At 40.4% G+C, this 22,412-nt stretch overlaps 1 protein-coding gene across 9 annotated transcripts in view; it reads right to left on the reverse strand.

Moving 5' to 3' along the window:
- PCDH15 (protocadherin related 15) overlaps positions 1–22,412 on the reverse strand; it is a 678,253-nt gene that overhangs the window by 181,193 nt on the left and 474,648 nt on the right. For all 9 annotated transcript variants that reach the window (XR_007376985.1, XM_048944599.1, XM_048944600.1 and 6 more), the window contains 2 exons: positions 12,105–12,213; positions 6,447–6,559 (listed from right to left, as the gene is read on the reverse strand). Coding sequence is in view for 8 of the 9 variants with exons in the window: in XM_048944599.1 (XP_048800556.1) it covers positions 6,447–6,559; positions 12,105–12,213 (222 nt within the window). In the remaining variant the exon portion in view is untranslated. The remainder of the gene's footprint in view (positions 1–6,446; positions 6,560–12,104; positions 12,214–22,412) is intronic.

Raw genomic sequence — 22,412 nt, forward strand, 5'->3', positions numbered from 1 at the left:
GTGGTCAATCTTAACTCACAGTCACTGGTCTTGTCTGCAATTAAATGCTCTGAATACAAGCAAACACACTCACCACGCTGAACTGCTACTAAAAGGCTATTTTCAGTATGCAAGTGTTAACTTTGGGGAAAGCCTGGTTTCTCAATTACAATATTAGTGTCATGGAAAGGTCTTAAGAAGCATTTTCCTGCCTCTATGCTATTCACAAAAAACTAACCCTGCACTCAGCTTTTCATTTCCACAACTCTTGTCACTGTATTACATACAAGACATAAAAAGTCCACCTCAAAGAGAACAGAAATTTCCAGATTACTTGGACATGGTACACTTCTGCTACAGCAATAAGTCAGCAGAAGTAATTGAATACTGAGTTCATGTAAGAGATGAACTTTTGAAAAGCCAATTTAAAACACAGTTATTGTACTTAATACCTACAGGAGATGCACAGCAGTTCAGCCAAACTAATGACTCTGTAGATTTCATCGTTGTCAGGAAGTGCACTGACCAACTCTTTAATGAAAAACCATTTCTTCCATTCTTTTTCTAATCTGTCGCTGAGAGCACAAAAACATTCTCATTTGTTCAGCTCGGGATCTATTTTGAGGCAGAGCAATCACCCTGTTTCCCATTATAGCTGATACATCTCTAATGTTGTGTGAGAATGGCAGAAGAGAATATCTTCAGCTGCATTCCAAAGAGAGAGACAAAAGCAAAGCAGTTCCAGAACAAGGGCAACACATTTTTGGAAGATCCTACTGGTCACGTGGGCTATATTTTATATTCTGCTTTGCACTGAAGAGGAACTTGAGAGAAAACAGCCAAAGTCACTATTTACGAAGACAAACATTTTAACATACAGGTTACTTTCTAGTGACCTCTTCAATAACAGAGACTATGAAGGTTTTTTTGTTTCTGGTTTTTAAAGCTGTCATCTGTTGCAGCCCTCACATGTAGTTCGGACTGCTGAATCTTCATAATCGTGTATGATTAAGCTACAATCACACTGATTAAACCGTACATGGGAGGCTTTATTCTTTCTGGCAAAATTCCTATTTGCCACCATTGTATGATGCAGGAGAACAAAGTATAAGAATACAACCTCTTATATATAGGACGAGAAGAATTGGAGGCTGATATTAGAAAAACTACCAAACACTGCAATCAGATGTTTAAGCAATAAATAAATAAATAAATGTCCGTTCAGGACTTTTTAGTGAGGCTCAAGGGATTGCTGTCTCTCTGCCTGCTACCACCGTGTTTTCTTCTGATGTTTTTTCAAATTCTTAATAAAAAAACATTAGAAGAACAACAAAACTCGATCAAATCAATAAACCATGCAGTGCAACATCACAGCTGCAAGCAGCAGCCAAAGAAGCCAAGAGAGAAACGTAAGCAGCTCCTGTTTCTAAACGGGAAGTTCTCTGAGTTTCTCTGAGGGCTGTTCTTCCACAAACCTGCCTGGGCTCCCTTTAAGCCCATGCCAACCTTCAGCCCTGCCTGTCAAAGCACTATGCAGACAAACTGCATCAGATGAACAACCTCCTTCTGTTTTCAACTTGCAACCTGCTTGTGTCATTTGACAACTTTTCCCTCTTGCATCGCAGAAATGAGCTGCTGAATCCTGCTCACTCTCAGAATTACATTATATTTCATGCCCTTCTACCGTGTTCCTTCCCTCCAATTTGAAACTCCTTTAATTCTGGCCTATCCTTTCAGTGACAGAGACCAGAGCTGCACACTGCAGTCAAGACAGTCCACACATCCTTGGCCTATAGATAACTGCAGTGATTCTCCCTTGTTCTGTTCTCCTTTTTTCCTAATAATTTCTAATAGCCAATTTGCTTTTTCTTGACAGCCACAGATCACCGAGCCAACCTTCACTTTCAGTTATCAGTTACAGAGCCAATATCTCATTCCCAAGCCAGGGGAGATTCTATCACTTTGTGCATAACGATCATTTCTGACTTGTTTCACCCTATTTTTAGCTATGCAGAATTTTATCACTCATTTTATCATCTGTTTAGTTCTTCTCACACAAAGTCCACAGAAGTATCTTGGCAGGCTGAAGAAAGGAACAGATGGGAATGTCATCATATAAAAAAAAAAAAAGGGAAATGCCAAGTTCTGCACATGGGGAGGAACACCTCAAGTACTTGTTAGGAGACAGCCAGCTGGAAAACAGCTTTACAGAGGGGGGACCCCCTGGATGAACTGAACAACACGCCCTCAGAAAAGCCATGCTGCATTAAGAGAAGTGCTGCCAGCAGGCTGCATGCTGCTTAGCATTGGTGAGGCATCTGGAGGTCACTTCTGTGCAAAAACTAACACACAGATTCCTGCACTTAAGCACAAGAAGAGACCCAAATATTGGGCCAGGTTGCCCTGAGGTTGGAGCATCTCCAGCCTGGCAAGTATTGAGCCTCATTCACATCGCAGGGGAGCTGAAATGGTCAGTCTCCAGAGATGCCTGCCAATCTTTACATTTCTGATGTTGTGTAGTAGCTGAAATTCACAATAAACATTGTTATTTACCCTTAGAGATCATTCCCAATGTTCTTAAGAAGGGTTCTAAGCCCAGAGTTGTCCTCGGCGACTTATCCTTTGAAACTGCTCACTGCCTTGCCCTCTGCACCTCCTAGAGTGAGAAGCATCCTCTAAGCATCTCTCTCTGCTTTCAACTCCACTCTGAAAACAAGTCTTTGTTTAATGAGTACATCAAACAAAACACGGCATACATGCACACCCTGCCTTCAGAGTGCCCATGTCCACTTGAGATCACTGGCAAACACCCAGCCCTTCTCATACAATGCATTGACCTGCTACAGCCTCCACACACAATTAAGATGGAATTTGGTCTGGCTGATAGTGGGGCTCATCTCTACACGCATACCCCAAGCAAGTACAACTTCCTTATACAAACTTCCTGTCCCCAGTTACAGCCCATACAAATGCCACTGCCAACCAGGCAGGCAGAAAAGAAAGCCTTCTAAAACTTGGAAATCACACTCCACTCAGAGATTCAAGCCTGGCAAGCACACAGAAGAAATATAACTTGCAAAGTTCAACATCACCGCTTGCAGAATAGGACCCCAAGCCAATTTCCTTGTAATGTTGGAATTTCTAAGTCTGTTCAGCTCTGACATCTTGCACTGACCTTCTGCTACTGCTGAAACAACAAGCAAACACAATCTCACTACAGAATTGTTTCTATGGCATTATCTGCAATGGGGTTAATGACAGTCTGACTGAAATGCCATCTGGGGAAAATGGATTTTTGAGGCAGGTATGCAAGATTTGGAAAACATTCGGTAGGGATATTCTTGAAGACAATCTGCACAGCTGCCACACAGTGTAGAAGAGTACTTCTGCTACTGACTATGTTGAGAAGGCACAAAAAACCCCCATGCGACTGACATAAAGCCATTCCTTTTCATAAGAGCCTGTTCCCTAAGAACAATAAAATCTTCACAACCCAGAAAAAGCTTTGTTAAAAAGTTAAGCTACAAATGTTAATTGAGGCTTGGAACTTACTCCCCACTTCCCTTTATAAAAAATGGACTATAATTCTCTGGGTATGATCTTGCAACCAGCTCCTTGTCCGGCAAACAAGACACCCATCAAATCCAAATCTTTTCAATGCAAACAGAAGGATGTTGTGGGGGCACTGTGTCAAAGGTCTTGCTGAAGTTCAGAGAGATGACATCAGTGGCTACTCCCTTGTTCACTGATGCAGTTAGGCCATGGTACACAGTTTATTTTTTGCTCTGCAAGTAGTCATGATATTTTCAGTGAATCACCAGAAACTCATGCTGATCTGGCAGTCCTTGTAATCTGACCACTTATCTTCATCCAGCTCTGAAAGCCATACAAGTCCCCAGGAATAAATGACCGCTCACCATGAATGTATGTATCAAAATACGACCTCATACAGGTGTGACAAATGCCTCTGTGTGTAGCATTTCTTTTTATTAGTATTTCATGAATTGTGTAAGCACACCTAGTCTTCAGCCACCCACTCATTTCACAAGTCGATTTTAATATCCTGCCAGGTTAGATTTTTGTCTGATTGATAAATAACTGATGTTCAAATAGGAAAGGAACAAAGTGCATCAACTTGGCTAGTTTTCCTGTTTGCTCCCTGATGTACACATGTAAAAATCAACAACATAAGTCAACCCTCCCAACTCCTACTTTTCCAAGCTCGTGACAACATGCATGTAGTTTCACCTCTATAGCACAAAGGTCATGTTCTTTCCAGAAAGATGATCATTCTTTCCAAGCAGCTATATATCCCCTTCTAAAAGCAAATGCGAAGTTAAAAGCAGAAGTGAGGTTAACTCTACTTTGGAATAAACTTATTACATATCTTCCTGTTACAATTTTTTGTCTTCCAGGAGAAAGAGCAGCTGTAATGACAATGCTGAGGAAATGTACTTTTAATTGGTTTGTTATTTTATTGAGGATCTCAGCAGATGCTTAAAGCAAGGCTGCATTCACAGCCTTACACATTTGGAGTTAAGGACGTCTCACATACAGTATGCTTTTTGTTGCAGTATTAGTGGCACTGGAAAGCCCTTTCAGGTTCAAAACACTAAATCCACCTGTTTCTTATGACAGCCTTACAGTTGCCATATGGAAATGCAAATGGGAAAGACAAAGAGTGCATATTTAGAAAAAGTCCCCACTGCTCTGCAAGGAACAGAAGCAACAGGAATTTCCATGGGATAGCCAGAAAGTTTTCTACCTTACTATAAAACACCTGGAGATAGCTAGAAGGATGAAAACCAGTCGTTCTTATTAAGAAATCCAGCTTTCTCACTTGTCTCCCTATTTTAGAATTAAACATTTACCAGCCATCCAGTTTTAATGTTAAAAAAAAAAAAAAAAAATCAGCACACCAATTTCTTATCCATCTTGCCTCATGTATTCTACAATGTATTGACTCAACTGCCTGTTTCTTTTTGCTTTTTTTCCTTTTTATTTTGGAAGCCAAAAAAAGCCCCAACAAAAACCACAGCTGATCTCCTGATATCAGAGGGAATATTTTAGAATTACATTTAGCAAGTTGTGCAAAACCAGTGTATTCTATGTTTAAAGAGAAGCCTAACTCGTGTGTATTTACTGAGTCTTCTACACCTGCGTTTACTCATCCATCGCAGTGACAGTAGAACTGTGCAGCAGAAAGTAAGGGCAAAAATGGATTACAGAAGGTTCAAACTGGAAATTATTTCACTCCAGGCATACGCAAAGCTTTGTGCTTGGATGCACAAATGCAATAATCAAGAATTAAAAAGTTATTCAAAATGCCTCTATTGCTTCTCTTCTGCCACTCTATAATCACATGTTCCTCTGAATATACAGGAAGTACATTAATGAATTTATTATCATCTTCCCAGAAAAACTGCTCTTTTGTGCTTAATAAATGCTCTGAGACAAGGAAAGAAACAATTCCTACAAGATGCAGATGTACCACACTGCAGTCAGGAAAGTCCACTCTTCGTTCTACATAAAATACAATGAAAAAGCAGGGGTTTACTTGAGTATTTATAAATCAATAATGCAGTCTTCACTCTCTTATTTGCTCCTCTTTACCAACAAACACAGCAAAACCTACACAGTTTTCTGCGTCCTTAGACAACAGCTTTAAGGAAAATCCAAGACTGTCTCTGAAAGAACCAAACGTAACTCTGCTCTGCTGCAATCAGAAGACATCTTTACTGAACTGATTTTTAGACTCCCAGCAGAAAACTTTGTATCTTTGCTTTAACAGAAACTAATTCTGCATTTAATAAGTTTAGCAATTAAATATTAATATCATCACCCCGATTCTTTTTCTCTTGTCAAATTAGCAAAGAAAGCATCTAATACTGAAATTATTCTACACTTCCAAAACTTGCAGTAACCAGACAAAGATTTGTTCTGAGATGTTCTGTAAGGACACACTCTTCACACTGCTTTCATTTGGGTCAGTCAAGAGCTGCACTGTCACTGAATCAGACTATAAAAACCAGGAGAGTGGTATATACAAAAAAGAGAGGAGCCCAACTTCTCACATCCCATCAACATATGGAGGTACTCCTATGTTCAGTACAGAGACAATTATCTGTATCTATGAGATTCTCTAGCATGGGATGTGAACTGGAGAATACAGGAAATATAAAATGAATGCATTCTCAAGATTACTGATTTAAGAAAGAACCAACATACAAGTGGTACTTACTTGGCTCGTATGGCATCAACATAACATTAAATGCAACAACTCTAACATGACTCAATCTCTTTTCAAAAATGCCTCACAGCCTTCTCCTCTGTGATGGTGTCCACTGACGATAATTTTTAAAAAATCCAAGAAAGAAAAGCAGGACCCTCTTCCATTTTCTCACTTCCATTTTTGTCACTAGGCAGTTCTCAAAAGCATATGGAACTAAGAATGTAGTCAAAATTACCTTAATAACCAAGTCAAACTTCTGGTGCAAATCCCTGTTTATTGGCTTCAGGAGAGTGAGTTCAGCTGTTGTGAGGTTCATATGGAAATACTGTGGATAATCCTCGGGAGTACCTGCCAAAAAACAACACGGGGATTTGAGCAAATCTGAAAGATACAGTTAAACAATATATCTTACTCATTAGTCATCAAAGAAACAAAATCCAATCTTGTTTTATAAAACACCTCATAATTTGTACATGTGGCTTTACAGTCCTACAAGCAGTATGCCTTTAATCATATCGCCATTTCTTTACTCCCTGTAGTTGTGAAGGTTCTTGCCAACTGTGAATGCCCCAGCAGTTAATAACAGCAGGACCACAACTACACTCTCAGTCAATGACAGTTCTGCTACTCAGGTTCCAGGAGATATGTACACATGCAGTCAGCTAAGAGGACATACAGAGAAATGAGCCTGCACTGCAAATCTTCCATCTGCCACACTCCTCAAACCCACCCTTGCTAAACATGAAGGATGTTACCACTAAGCCGAAGACAGCCATTCAACTATTTGAGGACAGATGAGATGATGATTTCAGTCACAAGTTTCTCAAAGAAAACACAGCAAAATTTAGCAACCGTGGAGTATTAATTGCCAGAGGTGGATGAAGTCAGACATGGTTCAGCAACAGTCTCTTGACTACCTGATAGTAAAGCCTATAGCACATTTTTCCTAAAAGATTAAGGTCTGTTCTGTCCTTGCTTGTCTATCGGCAAACTTCATCCACCTACCGTAGTCATGTGCAATGTCCCATTTCATTTGGGTTCCAAAAGCCACAGTGTAGTGCAGATGCCTCAGTAAGTCCCCTAAACTCACTGTATCTTAAAGCAGCCCCAAGAGCAAGACAAATACTGTCACACCATACCCCCAGCACTGTGCACCAGGCTGTAACATTCAACATGAAAAAGACCACTTCAATGATAAATGATGCTGTTATTGTTCACTTTTGAAGTAGAATGATTAGAAACTGCTTTTAGAAAGACTGTAGCTTTCCCAGGAGACAGATTACTGCCCAGATTCACGGGCAATAATTTAATTTGCACATCATGATATGATATCCATTTGCTTTATCGTGTGTGGGTATATTTATCATAGAATCACATACAGGGAGACATCAGAGAATCCTACACACATATCTCATAGAACTGTATATATACACAGGTACACACGTCCCACAGATATTCAGTGAATTCTGTGTATATATATCAATACCAGACTGGAGAGTAGTAGCAGGAACAACAATAGGGCCACCACCTCCACATTTAATCCTAGACCAGGCTGTCCAGCCTGGCCTGGAACACCTCCAGGGATGAGGCATCCACAAGCTCTCTGGGCAGATCATTTTTCTTTAACACCACCAATGTAAGTGCAGGGTTTCTAGGTCCAGGTCCTTTTTTACACTCCTTTCAATTTCAACTCCTAATTAACAAAAGAGATTTTTTAGGAACATGGGACACATAACAAATTACTGTAACCTTAGGAGGCTGCATTTCATATGGGTTGATACTGATGCTGAAAATTGAAGAATGAAGGAGTAAATCCAAAAAGCCACTAAGAAAGAAGAAAGTAAGGTTCCTAAAAAGACAACCAATAAACAAGGGAGGATGGAGATGACTTTAAGAAACACTAAATGATGTACAGTACAGAAAGTGAAGCTAATATTGTAAAAGGATAACAGGAAATAATCTAGGAGAAAAAAACCCACAACACTTAAAGGAGAAAAAGAGAGCAAGGAGGATGATCAGAAAATAACAGATTCAAGCATAATACAGCTGGAATATCTAAATCCTAACCAATGATGCCTGCTCAATTGCTGCCTAGCACAGGAAGACTCCAAAGAACAGAAAGCCTTAAGGTTTGAAAGGAAGTTTTCCAAGAAAACACACAAGAATATCTGCACCCTGACAGAGCAGAGCAAACCTTAGCCCATGTTGTTGCTTGATCTGTTTCCAGAAAGGAGGAACTGCCTACTACAGATATAAGTAAATGATCATGCAGGACAGGGGAATGGCCACCATGTGAAGAGTCCTTGTAGGTCTGATGTTCTTGGAATTGGATGAAGTTTTCACTGTGCAGTTTGCTGCCTGACAGGCAAATGCAGAGAGAAATCACTGGAAATACTGCTGTATTTTTCAGCTCTTGATATTTGAAAACAGAAACTAGAACAGTTAATAATCTGAAGCTGGTGGAAGAAATCACAGAGACATTTCCACAATGAAAAGTAGGAACTTATTATTTCAAGAAAAGTTGGTATTTCTCAAGGAACAGATCAGAGAAAAGAAAAACTTAAAAAATTTGGGTAGGCTTTCAAACAGGGCTAAGTTGTACAAAATAAGAGTAGCTCAGGGTTGTGATTCAGTTCACACTAATGAAAAAATGAGGCTAAATTGCAGATGAGTGTAAATAAGAGGATGGGCTAAGTCCTACCATGCTTTTACTTCACAATACAATCAAAGGGAAGCAACTTGTACGCCAGGCAAAAGAGGTGGTTGGCTGCACTGACTAGTAAATTAAAATTCAGTCAATGAGTGTCAAAAATTATGCATGAAAAACAAAAATGCAAACATTAGGTTTCCAAGAGATCAAGCTTAAGAGGTGAACTACTGCATTACGGTTCCAGTTCAGTTCTCTTATCTGAAATACTTCTTTCATCATGTCTATCAGGCAATACTTTAAACAGAAGACAAAATCCCAGTAGCACTTGGTTGGAACTAGTTCTCTATCTTAGAGTGATCCTTTAAGAATAATGAAGACCTGTTTTTCTATCGTTTCATCAGTATCAGCTCCTAACTACCTGAACAAGTACATTCAGACATCATGATACATCCTCTGAGAGGACTGCACTCAGGTTAGAATGAAAAAGCAAGCAGAAAATAATGGCATTGGGCTGTTTCTTCATTTCCTAAGTGCTTTACCCTCAAGCTGCTGTTGTCTTCAGTGGTGTTATGCTCACATCAATGTAACAAGACTTCCACAGCATTTATCTCATTGAGAAAGTCTCTTAATTCCTTTTCAGTGGATTGCTGGGGAACCTGCTGTTCTCCAAACTGGAGAGGTTCACTTGCAACCTCTGCATTTGTTGCAAGCAACACTGAAGCATGTACCTGAACGCTTGAAAGGCCAGTTATCTTGAAAGCATGACAGACAGAGATTTTTATCAGCACTTAAAGACAAAGCTAGAAGGCCACATCATGTGGAAGTGAGCTCTCACTGCAGGGATGCAGGGTTTTGTTAATAGAAAGGCTTCCTGACAGCATATCCTTAAGATACTGAGCAAGATGCACAGACTTCAAATATTACATGTAGTGCCTAAAGAAAACACTGAGACTTGACTTGTACTGAAGTACAGGAGGAGAAAGAAAGTAGAGGAAAAGAACCACCAAATTAGAACATAGAAGAATCAAACAGAATTCCAAATTAATCTCATATTCAGTAAGTAGCTTATTTTCTCCTTCTGTGTGCACAGCTCAGACCTCTAGATGTTTAAATATATATATATATATATTAAAGAAGAACTACATTTAGATCTAAAGCAAGGGAAAATCCATATAACAAGAAATATGTGCAAGGCCCATTTCTTGAGAAACTACTTAAAATTTTCTGCAGCAAGGTCTACTATATAAATAGCACTACATACTTACAAAGATGAAGATGGACTTGAAATCTAAAAAGAAATACTTCTGAAGACCATGTCTCAAAAAGGGGAAAATAAAGTAAGTGATAGCACTTCAAATGAATAAGCAAAATAATAAAAAAAGAAACTTCTATAATTCATCCTTCTGCACTGTTTCTCTCACGTCAAAACAATTATTCAAACATTAAAAACATCACAGTTTAGTGAAACAATTTTTAAAATTAAATGCTGAAGAACTTTGCAAGTTACTTTTAGAACTTTAAACAAATGGACTAAATGCTGCCCTTGAGCATAACTGTCAAAAGTTAAACTTACAAATAAACTAAGAAAAAATTCAAGTATGAAAGTGCCTTATGCATTTACTCTGCAAATATTTACAAATTTCCTCACAGAATAAATTTGCTGAAAAAGGAATAGTTGAAGTGGTCCTTGGACTTCTAGACTTGAATCCAGTTACAGCCTGAAGGAAATGAGTTGCTTTAATGGGTATCCACACAAAACCTGAAGTCTGCTGTGTTAAGGCTATCTCTCTTGCCTCTTTGTGCTGGGAGTAGAGCACTGAAAAAGCCTCAAGATCAGCTTGTTGACAGCAGGATGATCATGCTCCTGCACTAACGCACAGACTTTGGGACCTGCATGTTCACTGCAGTGCAGCTGGAAGTTTGGAAAAAATGGTCCCAAGCGGCCGCATGACCTAGCGCTGAGATGTGCAACCGAATTACCCAGGGATCTCCTACAACCTGAAAATCCTGTGCAGGGCTACAGGATTTAGGACTTCGGGAGCCAGTAAGAAAAGGAGGTGGTGTGAGTGGGAATCTTTCCACTGTGGATCATCCCCAGAGTCTAGGAGCCAGGGACTATTGCCAGCTTGAAGCAACAGGAACCTTGGGATCAGTGCTGAGAAGGAAAACACGGGGGATCCATAGGCAGCTGCTCATTTTGGAGGAAAAAAGACCAACATATCAAAACTACCTAGAAATGTTGCTATTCATAGTCATGGTGGACTTAAACATTAACAACTTCCTATGACCCTAGGCACTGGCCAGCTCTATCTTGGTATGGCAGCCATGCTTTTGTTCTCTCTAAAGATCTGAAAATGTCAGACACATCAAATCATCAAACTTACTTTTTCTCTCTTTCACAACAGAATTCTAGTACATAAAAACTGTTTTGTTGTTGTTTTTTTTTTTTTATTGACAAGGAAAAACTATGCAATATCCTCATTAAAACATATACTTCCATAGCAAGAAATCCACGTAGCTGCAGTTTAAAGCAGCAAACAGGAAAAAACACTTTTATACAAACCAAACCATTTCCCAATTCCCATGCCAATTGCAGGGTACCAAAAATACTACTGTTCTCTGCTGTGCAAAGAATGGGGCAGGTGGAGGAGTGGAACTGTAAACCACTGCCTTAGGCCTCTCTATTAGCAAATCATACAAGCTAAAGGACTGGAAACAAATTCTGAACAGAAGAAAATAGCAAGAGAAAAATAAACAGCAGAATGCCAAACATCCTCCAGTGAAGTATCTATCTCTGAAATCTTTCTATAACCACACAGGCAGCAAAACTAATGTTGGATGCAGTAAGATCCTTTAAGCTGCTCTGTGTCAGAAGACTTTTGGGAGAGACCTGCTCTTATTGTCTTTCTCTAGCATCTCTTACTGCACCTCTGCACCTGTGAATGAAAAATATGCATGGAAGAATAGCTGTGAGCACAAACAAGTCTTTCTCCTTTTGCTTGCTGTGTTGCCCTGTCAGCTAAACCAGACAATTATGAATCTAATCTGAATAAATAATAATAAGTAATGTAGCCATTTGAATAAGCTGCTAAATAGCAATTAAATTTAAACAAGTAGAGCAATGATTTCAAACATCCCACTAACCACAAAATGAACTTTTATTAGGTTTCCACACTCCCAGTCATTCGTTCTCTGGTCACAATAAAGTGATTATGAGTGATAGCAAGAGTAGCAGACACCAACCAACTAGGATGGAATAGAGGATGCCCGGTCGATCAGAAGGAGGCTGGATGTTTCGGTCTTGATCTATGGCTTGTATGGGTGGAGTGACACTGATAGGGTTCACATGTGCCTGAAATGAAAAATCAGACAGATTTCAAACAAATTAGAAAGCCAATAGGCAGGTCTTTAGCTTTAGTGCAAAAACATCCCACTGAAATTGATATTTGCTGAAACTGTAGGAGAAAAAGTACTCATATTTAAGAGAATACTTACAGCACAGGTCCTAGTGAAATAAAAATTAAGTAGACAGTGATCTTCTATATTCTGATACATCTTGTACTATGAAGACATTTTCAGAGAAAGGCTCTAGGTCATAAAAGTTCAAGCAAATGCTTCACTACACTGCCACAGACAGTCCCTCAAATCAGGTATCTCAGACATCACCACAGCAGCGAAATACAACAAATGATTTAAAAAAAGGAAACGAAAATCTAATTTGTTGTAAGAATATACAGTAGAACATAAATTCAAGTCAAAGTGGGGATATTGCAAGGACGGGCACATTTCAAAAGTTTGGCAGAACATTGCAGTAACTCACATTGCAATAAATGCCAACATTATGGATAAGTGGAATGGTCGCACATGCTGAACATGGAAACAGAAAACAAGAAAACCAGACTTTCCTACCCTTATTCATCTTGTGCAATATTTGTATTTCCATCTTTTGATCCACCAAATTCAGCAGCACTGCACAGCTCTCACCTCTAGGCTCAAGGCATTTGCCTACCAGCACAGTGCTAAGACCTCCTCGCTTCTGCCTTTCCACATATGTCAGGCACATCCAACCTGCACCCTGCACGTGGCCCAGCCCTGCCCATATGCAGCTCACTCCCTGTCCCAAGTCATCATGGCATCATGACTTCCACCCACTGAATGGCCCAGGATGGCTCAGCAACAACCAAACGTTAGTGTGCTGTTAATGTTGTCTGGTTGAAACCACAGCATGAAGAGGGAATGGTGCAGTGCCAACTGCAGTTACGGCAAATTTGCACAACTGTAGACATTTTGATACATTGGCTAAACACAATCCTGTCAACAGCAGAAAAATATGCGCACATGCTTTTCCCCTGGGGGACACCGCTTGTCACTGATGTCCATCCAAACATGGAACCGCTGACCACCACTCTGAACTCAATCCTGTAGGCAGCTCCTCATCCACTGAAAAGTCCACTCATCAGATCCCTATCTTTCCAATCTGGAGATCATATCAGTGGCTCTTCTCTTGTTCACTGGATTTACTGACAACATCAAAGGCCACCAGGTTGATTAGACAGAATTTGCTGTTGATGAAGCCATGCTGGTTCACCTGTATCACTTCCCACTCTTCAGTGTGCCTTAGCATAGCTTCCAGGACCATCTGTTCCATGCTCTTTCCCAGCACAGAGATGAGACTGACAGGATGGTAGTTCTCAGGATCACCCTTTTTACCCTTCTCAAAAATGGGCATAATGTTGCCTTTTTTCAAGTCAGCAGGGACTTCACCTGACTGCCATGACTAATTCCCTCAGGACTCTGGGATGCATCTCATTGGGACTCACAGACTTGTGGATGTTCAGGTTCCTTGGTGGTCATGGACCTGATTTTCATTTACAGTAATAGGAATGTTGCTTCCCTAGTCCCCTTCTGCAAACCTCAAACATTTGAGAGTTGTCTGGTGAGCAGTTGTCAGAAAAAAATGAGTTAAAAAAACTTGTTAAGTAGGCTTGGACAGGTACGCTGTTTGGTGGGTAAAGAACTGGCTGGAGGGCCAGGCCCAGAGACTGGCAGTGAATGGAGTTCAATGCAGCTGGCAACCAGACACAAGAGGGCTCTCCAGGGGTCCACAATGAAGCCCATCTTCTTTAATACCTTTATCAATTACCCAGATGAGGGGATTGAGTGCACTCTCAGTAAGTTTGCAGATGAAACCAAGTTGGGAGGAAGTGTCAATCTGCCTATAGCTAGGAAGATCCTTCAGAGGGATCTAGACAGGCTAGATAACTGGGCTGAGGTCTATGGGATGAAGTTCAACAAGACCAAGTGCTGGGTCCTGCATTTTGGTCACAACAATCTTAGGCAACACTGAAGGCTTGGGGCAGAGTGGCAGGAAGACTGAGTAGAAGAAACAGACCTGGGGTGCTTGGTTGATGCTCAGCTGAATATGAACCAGCAGTGTGCCCATGTGGCCAAGAAGACCAATGGCATCCTGGTTTTATCAGACATAGTGCAGACAGTGGGAGCAGGAAGATGGTTGTCTTCCTGTATAAAGCTCTAGTGAGGCTGCACCTTCAGTGCAGTGTTCAGTTGTTGGTCCCTCACTACAAGACAGACTTTGAGGCCTTGGAGCATTCCCAGAGAAGGGCATCCTTGAGGTCCCTTCCAACACAAACCATTCTATGATTCTATGTTAAAGCAACTGGTGAGGGGTCTGGAGCACAAGTCCTGTGAGGAGTGGCTGAGGTAACTGGTATTGTTTAGTCTGGAGAAGAGCAGGCTCAGGAGAAAATTCAGTGCTCTCTACAGCTCCCTGAAAGGAGGTTGTGGCAAGGTGGGGTCAGCTTCTTCTCCCACATAACTAACACCAGAACTAAATGGGAACGGCCTCAAGTTGCACCAGGGGAGGTTCAGATTGTATATTAGGAAAAATTTCTTCTCCGAAAGAGTGGTCAGGCACTGGAATGGGCTGCCCAGGGAAGTGGTTGAGTCACTGTTGTTCAAAGGTGGTGAGGTGTTCAAAGGAACGCTTAGATGTAATACTAAGGGATGTGGTTTGGGGAGCTGAAATACTGGTGGTAGGTGGATAGTTGAAATAAGTAATCTTAGAGATCTTCTCCAACGTTGATGATTCTGCAATTTTGTGATTATCTGCAAATTTTCAAGCAGAATGTGTAGAGTTGCAATCAGATATTCAACTCAAAATTCTGATCATGTCTCTTTACCTTTTTTGTCTCTTTAGGCTTTTATAAGATCTTTCTTACCAGGAAGAAATATCTCTCGCTTCACAGTCACACCCCATTCACGTCATCTCTTTTGGTGGTACACACTTTTGTGAACAATTATTCCAAGGATGAAGCACAGGAACAGCAAACTTACATCAAAAATCTCTCAAGAACTCACTAAGAATTGAAATCACTTTTATTGAACCAGAATTGATGCATTAGTTCCACAATAACAAGGTCAAATATCCCACCAGCTCTATGTTATTGCTGCTCATTTTTAAACGTTTTAATAAAAATATTAAAAGTTTGAGTAAGTTGTGTTACTTACATACATTAACTATTTGATATGTTTTATGATGGTTGATCCAAAAGTAGTGCCTCCTGTTTTACTGTGTTGGCCCACGATGTCAGAGGTGGATGTTGGTCATACGACAGTAGGGGCTGAACCATCCCACCAATATCCCACCACATTTTGTTGCCGTGGGACAGATGGCAGCAGAGGGGCGGTCTGACAGAATGGTGTCTGACATGGAAGAGCAGATGAAGCAAAGGTGTGCCACTGAATTCCTCCATGCAGAAAAAATGACACCCACAGACATTCATCAATGCTTCCTGAAAGTAAGGCGGTGGTGCACTCCAGCACTAGTGACAGCGACTGTGGGTCACCGCAGCATGCAGGCTTTTCTTCAGTGCTGGTGAAAATGCACAGCTAACAGTGGTGAATTTTTATTTTTTTTTAAAAAAGGCTATGCTCTGTAGCTGACAATATGCTCTATCAAACAGAATTACTGTGCTCTTAATATCTGTCACAGATTCCGTGAACATAAATGGGAGGCATTACTTTTGGAATGACCTAAATATATGTGACCTAAAACTATTCCTTTTCACTCAGTGTGGCCTAGGCAAGCTAAAAGATTGGACACCCATGACTTACGGCTTTTTCCGCAGTTCTCAACTAGCAAAAAGAGGTCTTTTGTTTCCACTTTTGACTCTTTAAAAAATTAAACTCTTAAAAGAGTAATGAGAAAGACTGGCTCAAAATAGGCATAAAGAAAGAGAGAAGATGATCTATTTGACATATGTTTGAATTTTTAAAATGGTTTCGGACTGCATAGAAGTTACATGCTGAGAGACAAGATCAGGCATAATTGTTCAAGACAAAAAAAAAAAAAAAAAGTTATTTTAAAAGTACAAATCAGCTGAAGCACCCACAGACAAATCTAGATTATGGGCAGAGACATTTCTGCAACAAAACCAATCTCATTCACTAAGACAGGCTGAGTTTTAAAGCCACAATTACAATACTGCAGGTCACGCAGAAGTGTTTGGCTGGAGAAGCTATCTAACCTTGCTAACAACAAGCTGTCAGCTCCACCTGACCCCTGAAACTAGGCTGCAGCAATGCTTAGTGGATATGCAACTCAGAGAGCAAGGACATTGGCTTTGCTTTACTTTCCACTTCAAGAAGTTGAAGATTAGCATTTAGAAAAAAAACAGATTTGAAATATAGCAGATTTTGCTTGAACTGCTGCCACTACACTAACTATTCCAAACCAAAGCAATCAGTAGAATAGAACCAAGTCGTATATAAGAAAACAAAGAATGAAAGATGAAATCCATCACCTTTTTCTTCCATGCAACATGCAATTTGGTTTTTTTCTAAGTACTGCACACTCTCTGAATGGGATGCTCACAGAGTAGAAGTTACTATGCAACAATATCAATCACAATCAGTTCCAACACTTGGGGATAATTTGAAGGCATTTTGAATGAAGTAGATTGATGTGCCTTGAAGCAAAACTAAAGGTATTTTCATATTATTTTGATAATCAGTGAACAATGCAAGTATCTTTTTCACTTAAACTTGAATTAGAACTATGAATACAAAACTGCACCCATGACAACATAATTATGTTAATGAATTTGTAAAAGCACTTTAAAGATCTTTCCAGAAGTTGTACATAAACTTGATTACAATTACTTGAAAAATTTGAAGTCAAAACATGCTTTGCTCAACAGACTACAGTCGCTATGGTATTTCTTGCTTATGGGAGCACTTGAAAATGGAAAAGTCTTCAATGGGTGCTTGCAGCATCTCCCAGGTCCCACTTGTGTGGTGCCACTGGGTAGCAAACCTACTGGAGCTCAGAGAGCCCTGCTAAAGCCCAGCCCTGCTTCCCAGGATGTCACAGTCAGAGAAAAGCTCTGGCCATTGCTCAGCCCTTGAAGAGACAAGGCAATCTGCAGACACACAGGAGGTGGCTCCTGACTACAGCTCTGCAGAGAGAGCACAACTCAGCGCAGATATGACAGCGAGGGCTGTGACAGCCATCAGTGCAAGTCAGATCCCATCACCCTTCAAAAAGACACGCAGCAAAGACATCACTGTCATACTCTGCCTCAAAGGAGAGCTCTGTGGTGGAAGCTAATTAAAAAGAAGAGAAAACGGGCTGCTTGAGGAAGTAAAACCTGAAGGTCTTTTCCAACCTGAGCAATTCTAAAAGAGGCAAAAGCACTTGAACTGTGTACCTATATCCTCGCTCAGACACCTCCCACAAAGCACTGACTTCATGTACTACTGAACAGCAGCTTTGAAGTGACCTAAACCCCCTCAGATCAATAGCTCATCTCTGCTTGTACCTGACACTGCTCTCACTACTTTCTGTTACTAAATAACTACCTGTTAGACTCACAAAGTACCAGATCCTTACTGCAAGACCACACAACAGTTGAGGATACCCAATGAAGCGACCCACACTGTATCGCATATGATGCCACGCTGAATTAAGACTGCCAGTTCTGCTCAAGGCAATGCTTCTTTTGTGTGCTATGAAATCCACGAAACTAAACAGCTAACTGTAACGAATTCAGATGCCGCTGGCTTTAAGCAAGTAGTTCATTAGTTAATCAACTCTTTACATGATTGACTTTACCAGCCCACCCACAGCAAAGGCAGGTGAGGACCAGCCCATGATTCAGTCTCAATCTGGGCATCATAGACATTCCAACTCCCATCTGAAACTTCTCCCTGTGCATTTTACCTGACAAGAACACACATTCAATTGAGAAAAGAGCATACCTACTAAATTCCAATATTGCATGTCATAATGTTCACGAATATCAGGGAGGGAAGTTAGAAGACTTTAGGAAAAACTATAACAGTGAATAAGTATTTGGATCAGTATCAGTTCAAATGACAGCATCGCTACAGGGATCGCTTCCGGCTCTGAAGACTGATAGCATAGATAGTGACACTCAGTTGTGACACATGACTAAAAAATTACCTTTTTCCATGCATTTCCAAACAAGCACTGTGCTAGCCTTGTGTCAAGTGGTGTGCATTGACACCTGCAATGAGCACCAGTGTTTTTAATGACTGCTAGCACAGAGTGCAGGCCAACTGCAAACAATGAATATGGGGACGTACTTACTTGAGTACACACCCTCTCTTTCCCCAAGTTATGGGATGAATTGAGACAATCCTCAATAGTATTTTTAGCCAAGGAAACCAGGAACTGAATTCTGCACCAACCATGTGGCTCATAGGCTTTCAAGAGAAGTCATAACAGGGCACCCTGCCCTTCCGTTGTTGGACAAAATGTTCAAAAGGAATTGGGTGAACTGGTACATGCAGGCTATTTCTTACATTTGACAATTTAAAGTCTCTATTGCTTGGACAAAGCTAGAGAAGATACACAGAATGCTTTGCAATGCCTGAACTGTATGCATAAAGAGATGTAGCTCTTATTTCCTCATATGTGTATTCTGAAATTCTAGGAAGCACAATATTTCACAGTGGCAAGTTTCACTGGCAACCTGAAATATTCCAAAATAAAACAATATATCACATTTAGCCATCACTTTTTTTTTTTTTTTTTTCCTGGAGTTCCTCTCTCTGTGTAAAGCAACAGAGATGCCTGTGTTTTATCAGAACAGGTCATCAGTATCAGCACAATTAGCTAGCACATGACAGCTCATGCTGTCACTCTAAGCCCTGGAAAGTCCTGTACCACAGGCCTGTCAGGGAGCTGTATCTGTATCCAGTGCACTCCCAGTGAAGCCTGGGGCCTTCAGCATGCATCACATGCACAGCATGGCTGCCGAACTAACTGAACCAGCAAGACCCCCACGCAGAAGAGAGTGAGAAGCTTTTTGTCAGCTACAAAATATTCGTAAAGCAACATGCATCACCCTGTGCTGAAACCCACGACTCCTTCAAAGCGACCCCTACAGCATTAAACCAGCAAAGTTGCAGACGAGCTAATGAATTATTAGTTACACTGGTTCTCCACGTGCTTTGCAGAAGAACACGTGAGGCTAGAGAACAAGCTGTGAATCAGAAATTAGCAAAGCGATTCCCATGCTGTGCAGAAGTGCATACAGTACTGCCAACAAACAGTACTAAAACAGCAGGAAGAATCACAAAACCATTCCAGCATTGTTTCTTGCTGCTCCTTTGGATGCTCTGCCAATACAAGGAGGGCTGTGACAGTGAATACACATAAATTTGATGGCAAGTACTCTTGTGCCATTAAAAGAAAACACTTTGTGGAGCTATCCAACCACAAGCGATGTAAATGAAAAAATAAGATTGAAAAAGCATATTCAGCTGAGATACTACCAAAAATGCCTCATTAGTCAGACTGATTATGTCACATCAAAGCCTGTACTTGCAGGGTCTCATCCTTCCCCTTCTCTTCTTGCCTCTTAAGGTCAGATACGGGACAAAGACATCAACGCAGGGTGAATGTGCTTTCCTTATCCCCTCTAACACAGTTCAGAACAGTAAACTTTTGGACTACCTGTGGGAAATATCACTTTTCCAATGAAGATTTCCCATTTTAGGAGTTACACTGCAAAAATGGCATTTAGCTGATATTCTAAGAATCAACCTGTAAAAATACAGTAATAATTCAGTTACTGTATCAGACACAAAACAGTTTGCTCTGGAAAACCGTTCCCCAAGAAAGGAGGCAGCCACATGAGGAAAATAACTCCTTTAAAACCCAAGTTCCTCCCCTTGAGATGTGCAGTCTGCTCCCCAGGCATGCTGCTTGCCTGAAACTCCTTAAACTGGAAGGCTCATGCTCCACTCAGATAGCAGTTCTTATCACACAATGTTACAGATTACAAACATACTATATGGAAAGTCCACACTTGTGATGAAAATCAAATCTGAACAGCATTCCTGCAACTCCTGCTTTGGTGTGCAGCACCTTGGTGAAAGAACACTGTGCAATAACACAAGCAGAATGGGTACTATGTTAATCCAGTCTGCCCCGAGGAATCTTTATAGTATACGAGTATTATGAAATATATCATATATAAATATAAATCATATAAAATATAAATATAAAATATAAATATAAATCATATAAAAGTATCATCTTTTAAACTGTCCCCTTCAAACATATGTATAAGCAGCAAGCAACAACGATGAAGGTCGACCTGCAGATATAATCACTTAAAATAAATACAAAAGTTCTGTTTACTTATAAGAAGTTCATCTCCATTCCTAGAAGCCATGGGCTAAAAGCAGCGGGGGATAAGTTATGCAGCTAACGTGCCTGAACTCTCTCAGGTCTTCCCTTGGAGGTACAAAAGGTGCCTTATTGACTGATGGGAAGAAGTAAGACATGAGAGGCCATTAACAGTAAACTGCTTTCTCAATTAAGCACTGCAATTGTCAGGTAGCTTTTAGCAGCTTCCTTGACTGTTCACGTGACGGATGGTAGCTGTGTTCTCGGCTTTCTGTTGCGTCCAGCATTTATGCAGATTACTAAAATGAAAAATGCAGAATTCCAATATCCAGATAGATCAAGTTGTTAAAGTACGCTGTCAAAAAAACACAATTCCTTTCACTTATTGTTAAAAAAACAAGCCACCTTAAAGGGGGAAATATATTTTGAAGCAACAGTAAGATAACATAATGAATCAGAACAAGGAGGAAAATAGAGACTATTTTTATCAATGATGTCTTCCAGAAACAGCGGGCCCAAAAAAGAATTGCATCAGGATCTGATCACAGTGCTTACTAAATTGCTTTTTCTGTGTCTGACACTCTTTATAAGAAATGTCTCCAACAGAGAACCTGTGCTGGAGACTAAACGAAATGCATTATGCAATGGGCCTCATGACTCAGTGAGCACATATAATCTCCCGTGCAATTCAGGCAGAAGTGAGAATTGAATTTGGAGGTTGCGCTTGTTACAATGTGATGACTGCAGTTACAGAACAATAAACGTTTCCTTCTGGCATCCCATGTATTTTTTTTTTCATACAAACCACAAAGACTGTTTTGTTGGCCATTATTTCTGCTCAGGATTCAGAACGAGGCACAGAAGAGCCGCAGGAAAGCAAGTTACAAAATCCAAGCCAAACCTACAAAGACTCACCAAAAATAAAAGATAAAGATCAGCACGACACTAACGTAACGATTTAAAGTTTCTCAGATTTATTACAACAAGAAAGTCTATGAAACATCATCCCCATTTTGTCTTTTGTTAAGCACGTTCATCTCAGATGGGGAAAAAATAGAGTTTTAAACTGTGCCAACACTTGCTACTTTCAGCTGAGTTTGCACACACTTAATCTTACTTGCTGCTATTAAGGAGAAGAAGCTGATGGCTTCTCTATGCCAAAAGAATTGTTTATAATATAATATAGTAGAGGACGCATAAAGAGATGTGATCAGTGGTACGACCAAAAATTTGGAATTGCCTGACCACTAGTAAACCCTGGCTTGGCTAGTATCTTTCAGCCTAGATAAAAAGACAAGGGGTATGCAAAGAGCCTGTAAAATTGTTAGTGTGTGTAGGATCAACTGCTTACAGCCTCTTCCGAGGCAGAAACTTGAAGCATCTCACCAAATCAGCTGGTGGTAGGCTGAAAATGGGCAGAACAACCAAGTTCTTCATCCAAACAGAGTCAAGCTGTGGTGCTCCTTGCTACAGGCATGATAGGGGCTAGAAGTTCTGCATGGCACAAGTATCAGGCATGCTCATAGAACAAAAGAAAACAACAACGACGACAAATCTCCAGCATGAGTTTTTAAGACAGTACTTCTAATTGTGCCATAGGAGAACCCTCTGGGGAACCAGAACCGGTGCCACTGATTGGACCCTTTCATCTGTGGGACTGCAGGCAAAAGTAGCAGTACAGCAATTCACTTAAAATGCAAAAACGGTACCAATGCTACAGAACGTTACTTTAAGCTTTGAGAAGAAACATTTACATTAACTTTGCTAATTATTTATCCTATTTTTCCAAATAAATGGTACGTACTTCTCTTATTCAGACACAGGAATGCCAGCTGCAATTGCTTATCATCTTACTTGTTCAAGCTCTTCCC

This window comes from Lagopus muta, chromosome 5 (genome assembly GCF_023343835.1).
Source record: "Lagopus muta isolate bLagMut1 chromosome 5, bLagMut1 primary, whole genome shotgun sequence".
NCBI classification, from domain to species: domain Eukaryota; kingdom Metazoa; phylum Chordata; class Aves; order Galliformes; family Phasianidae; genus Lagopus; species Lagopus muta.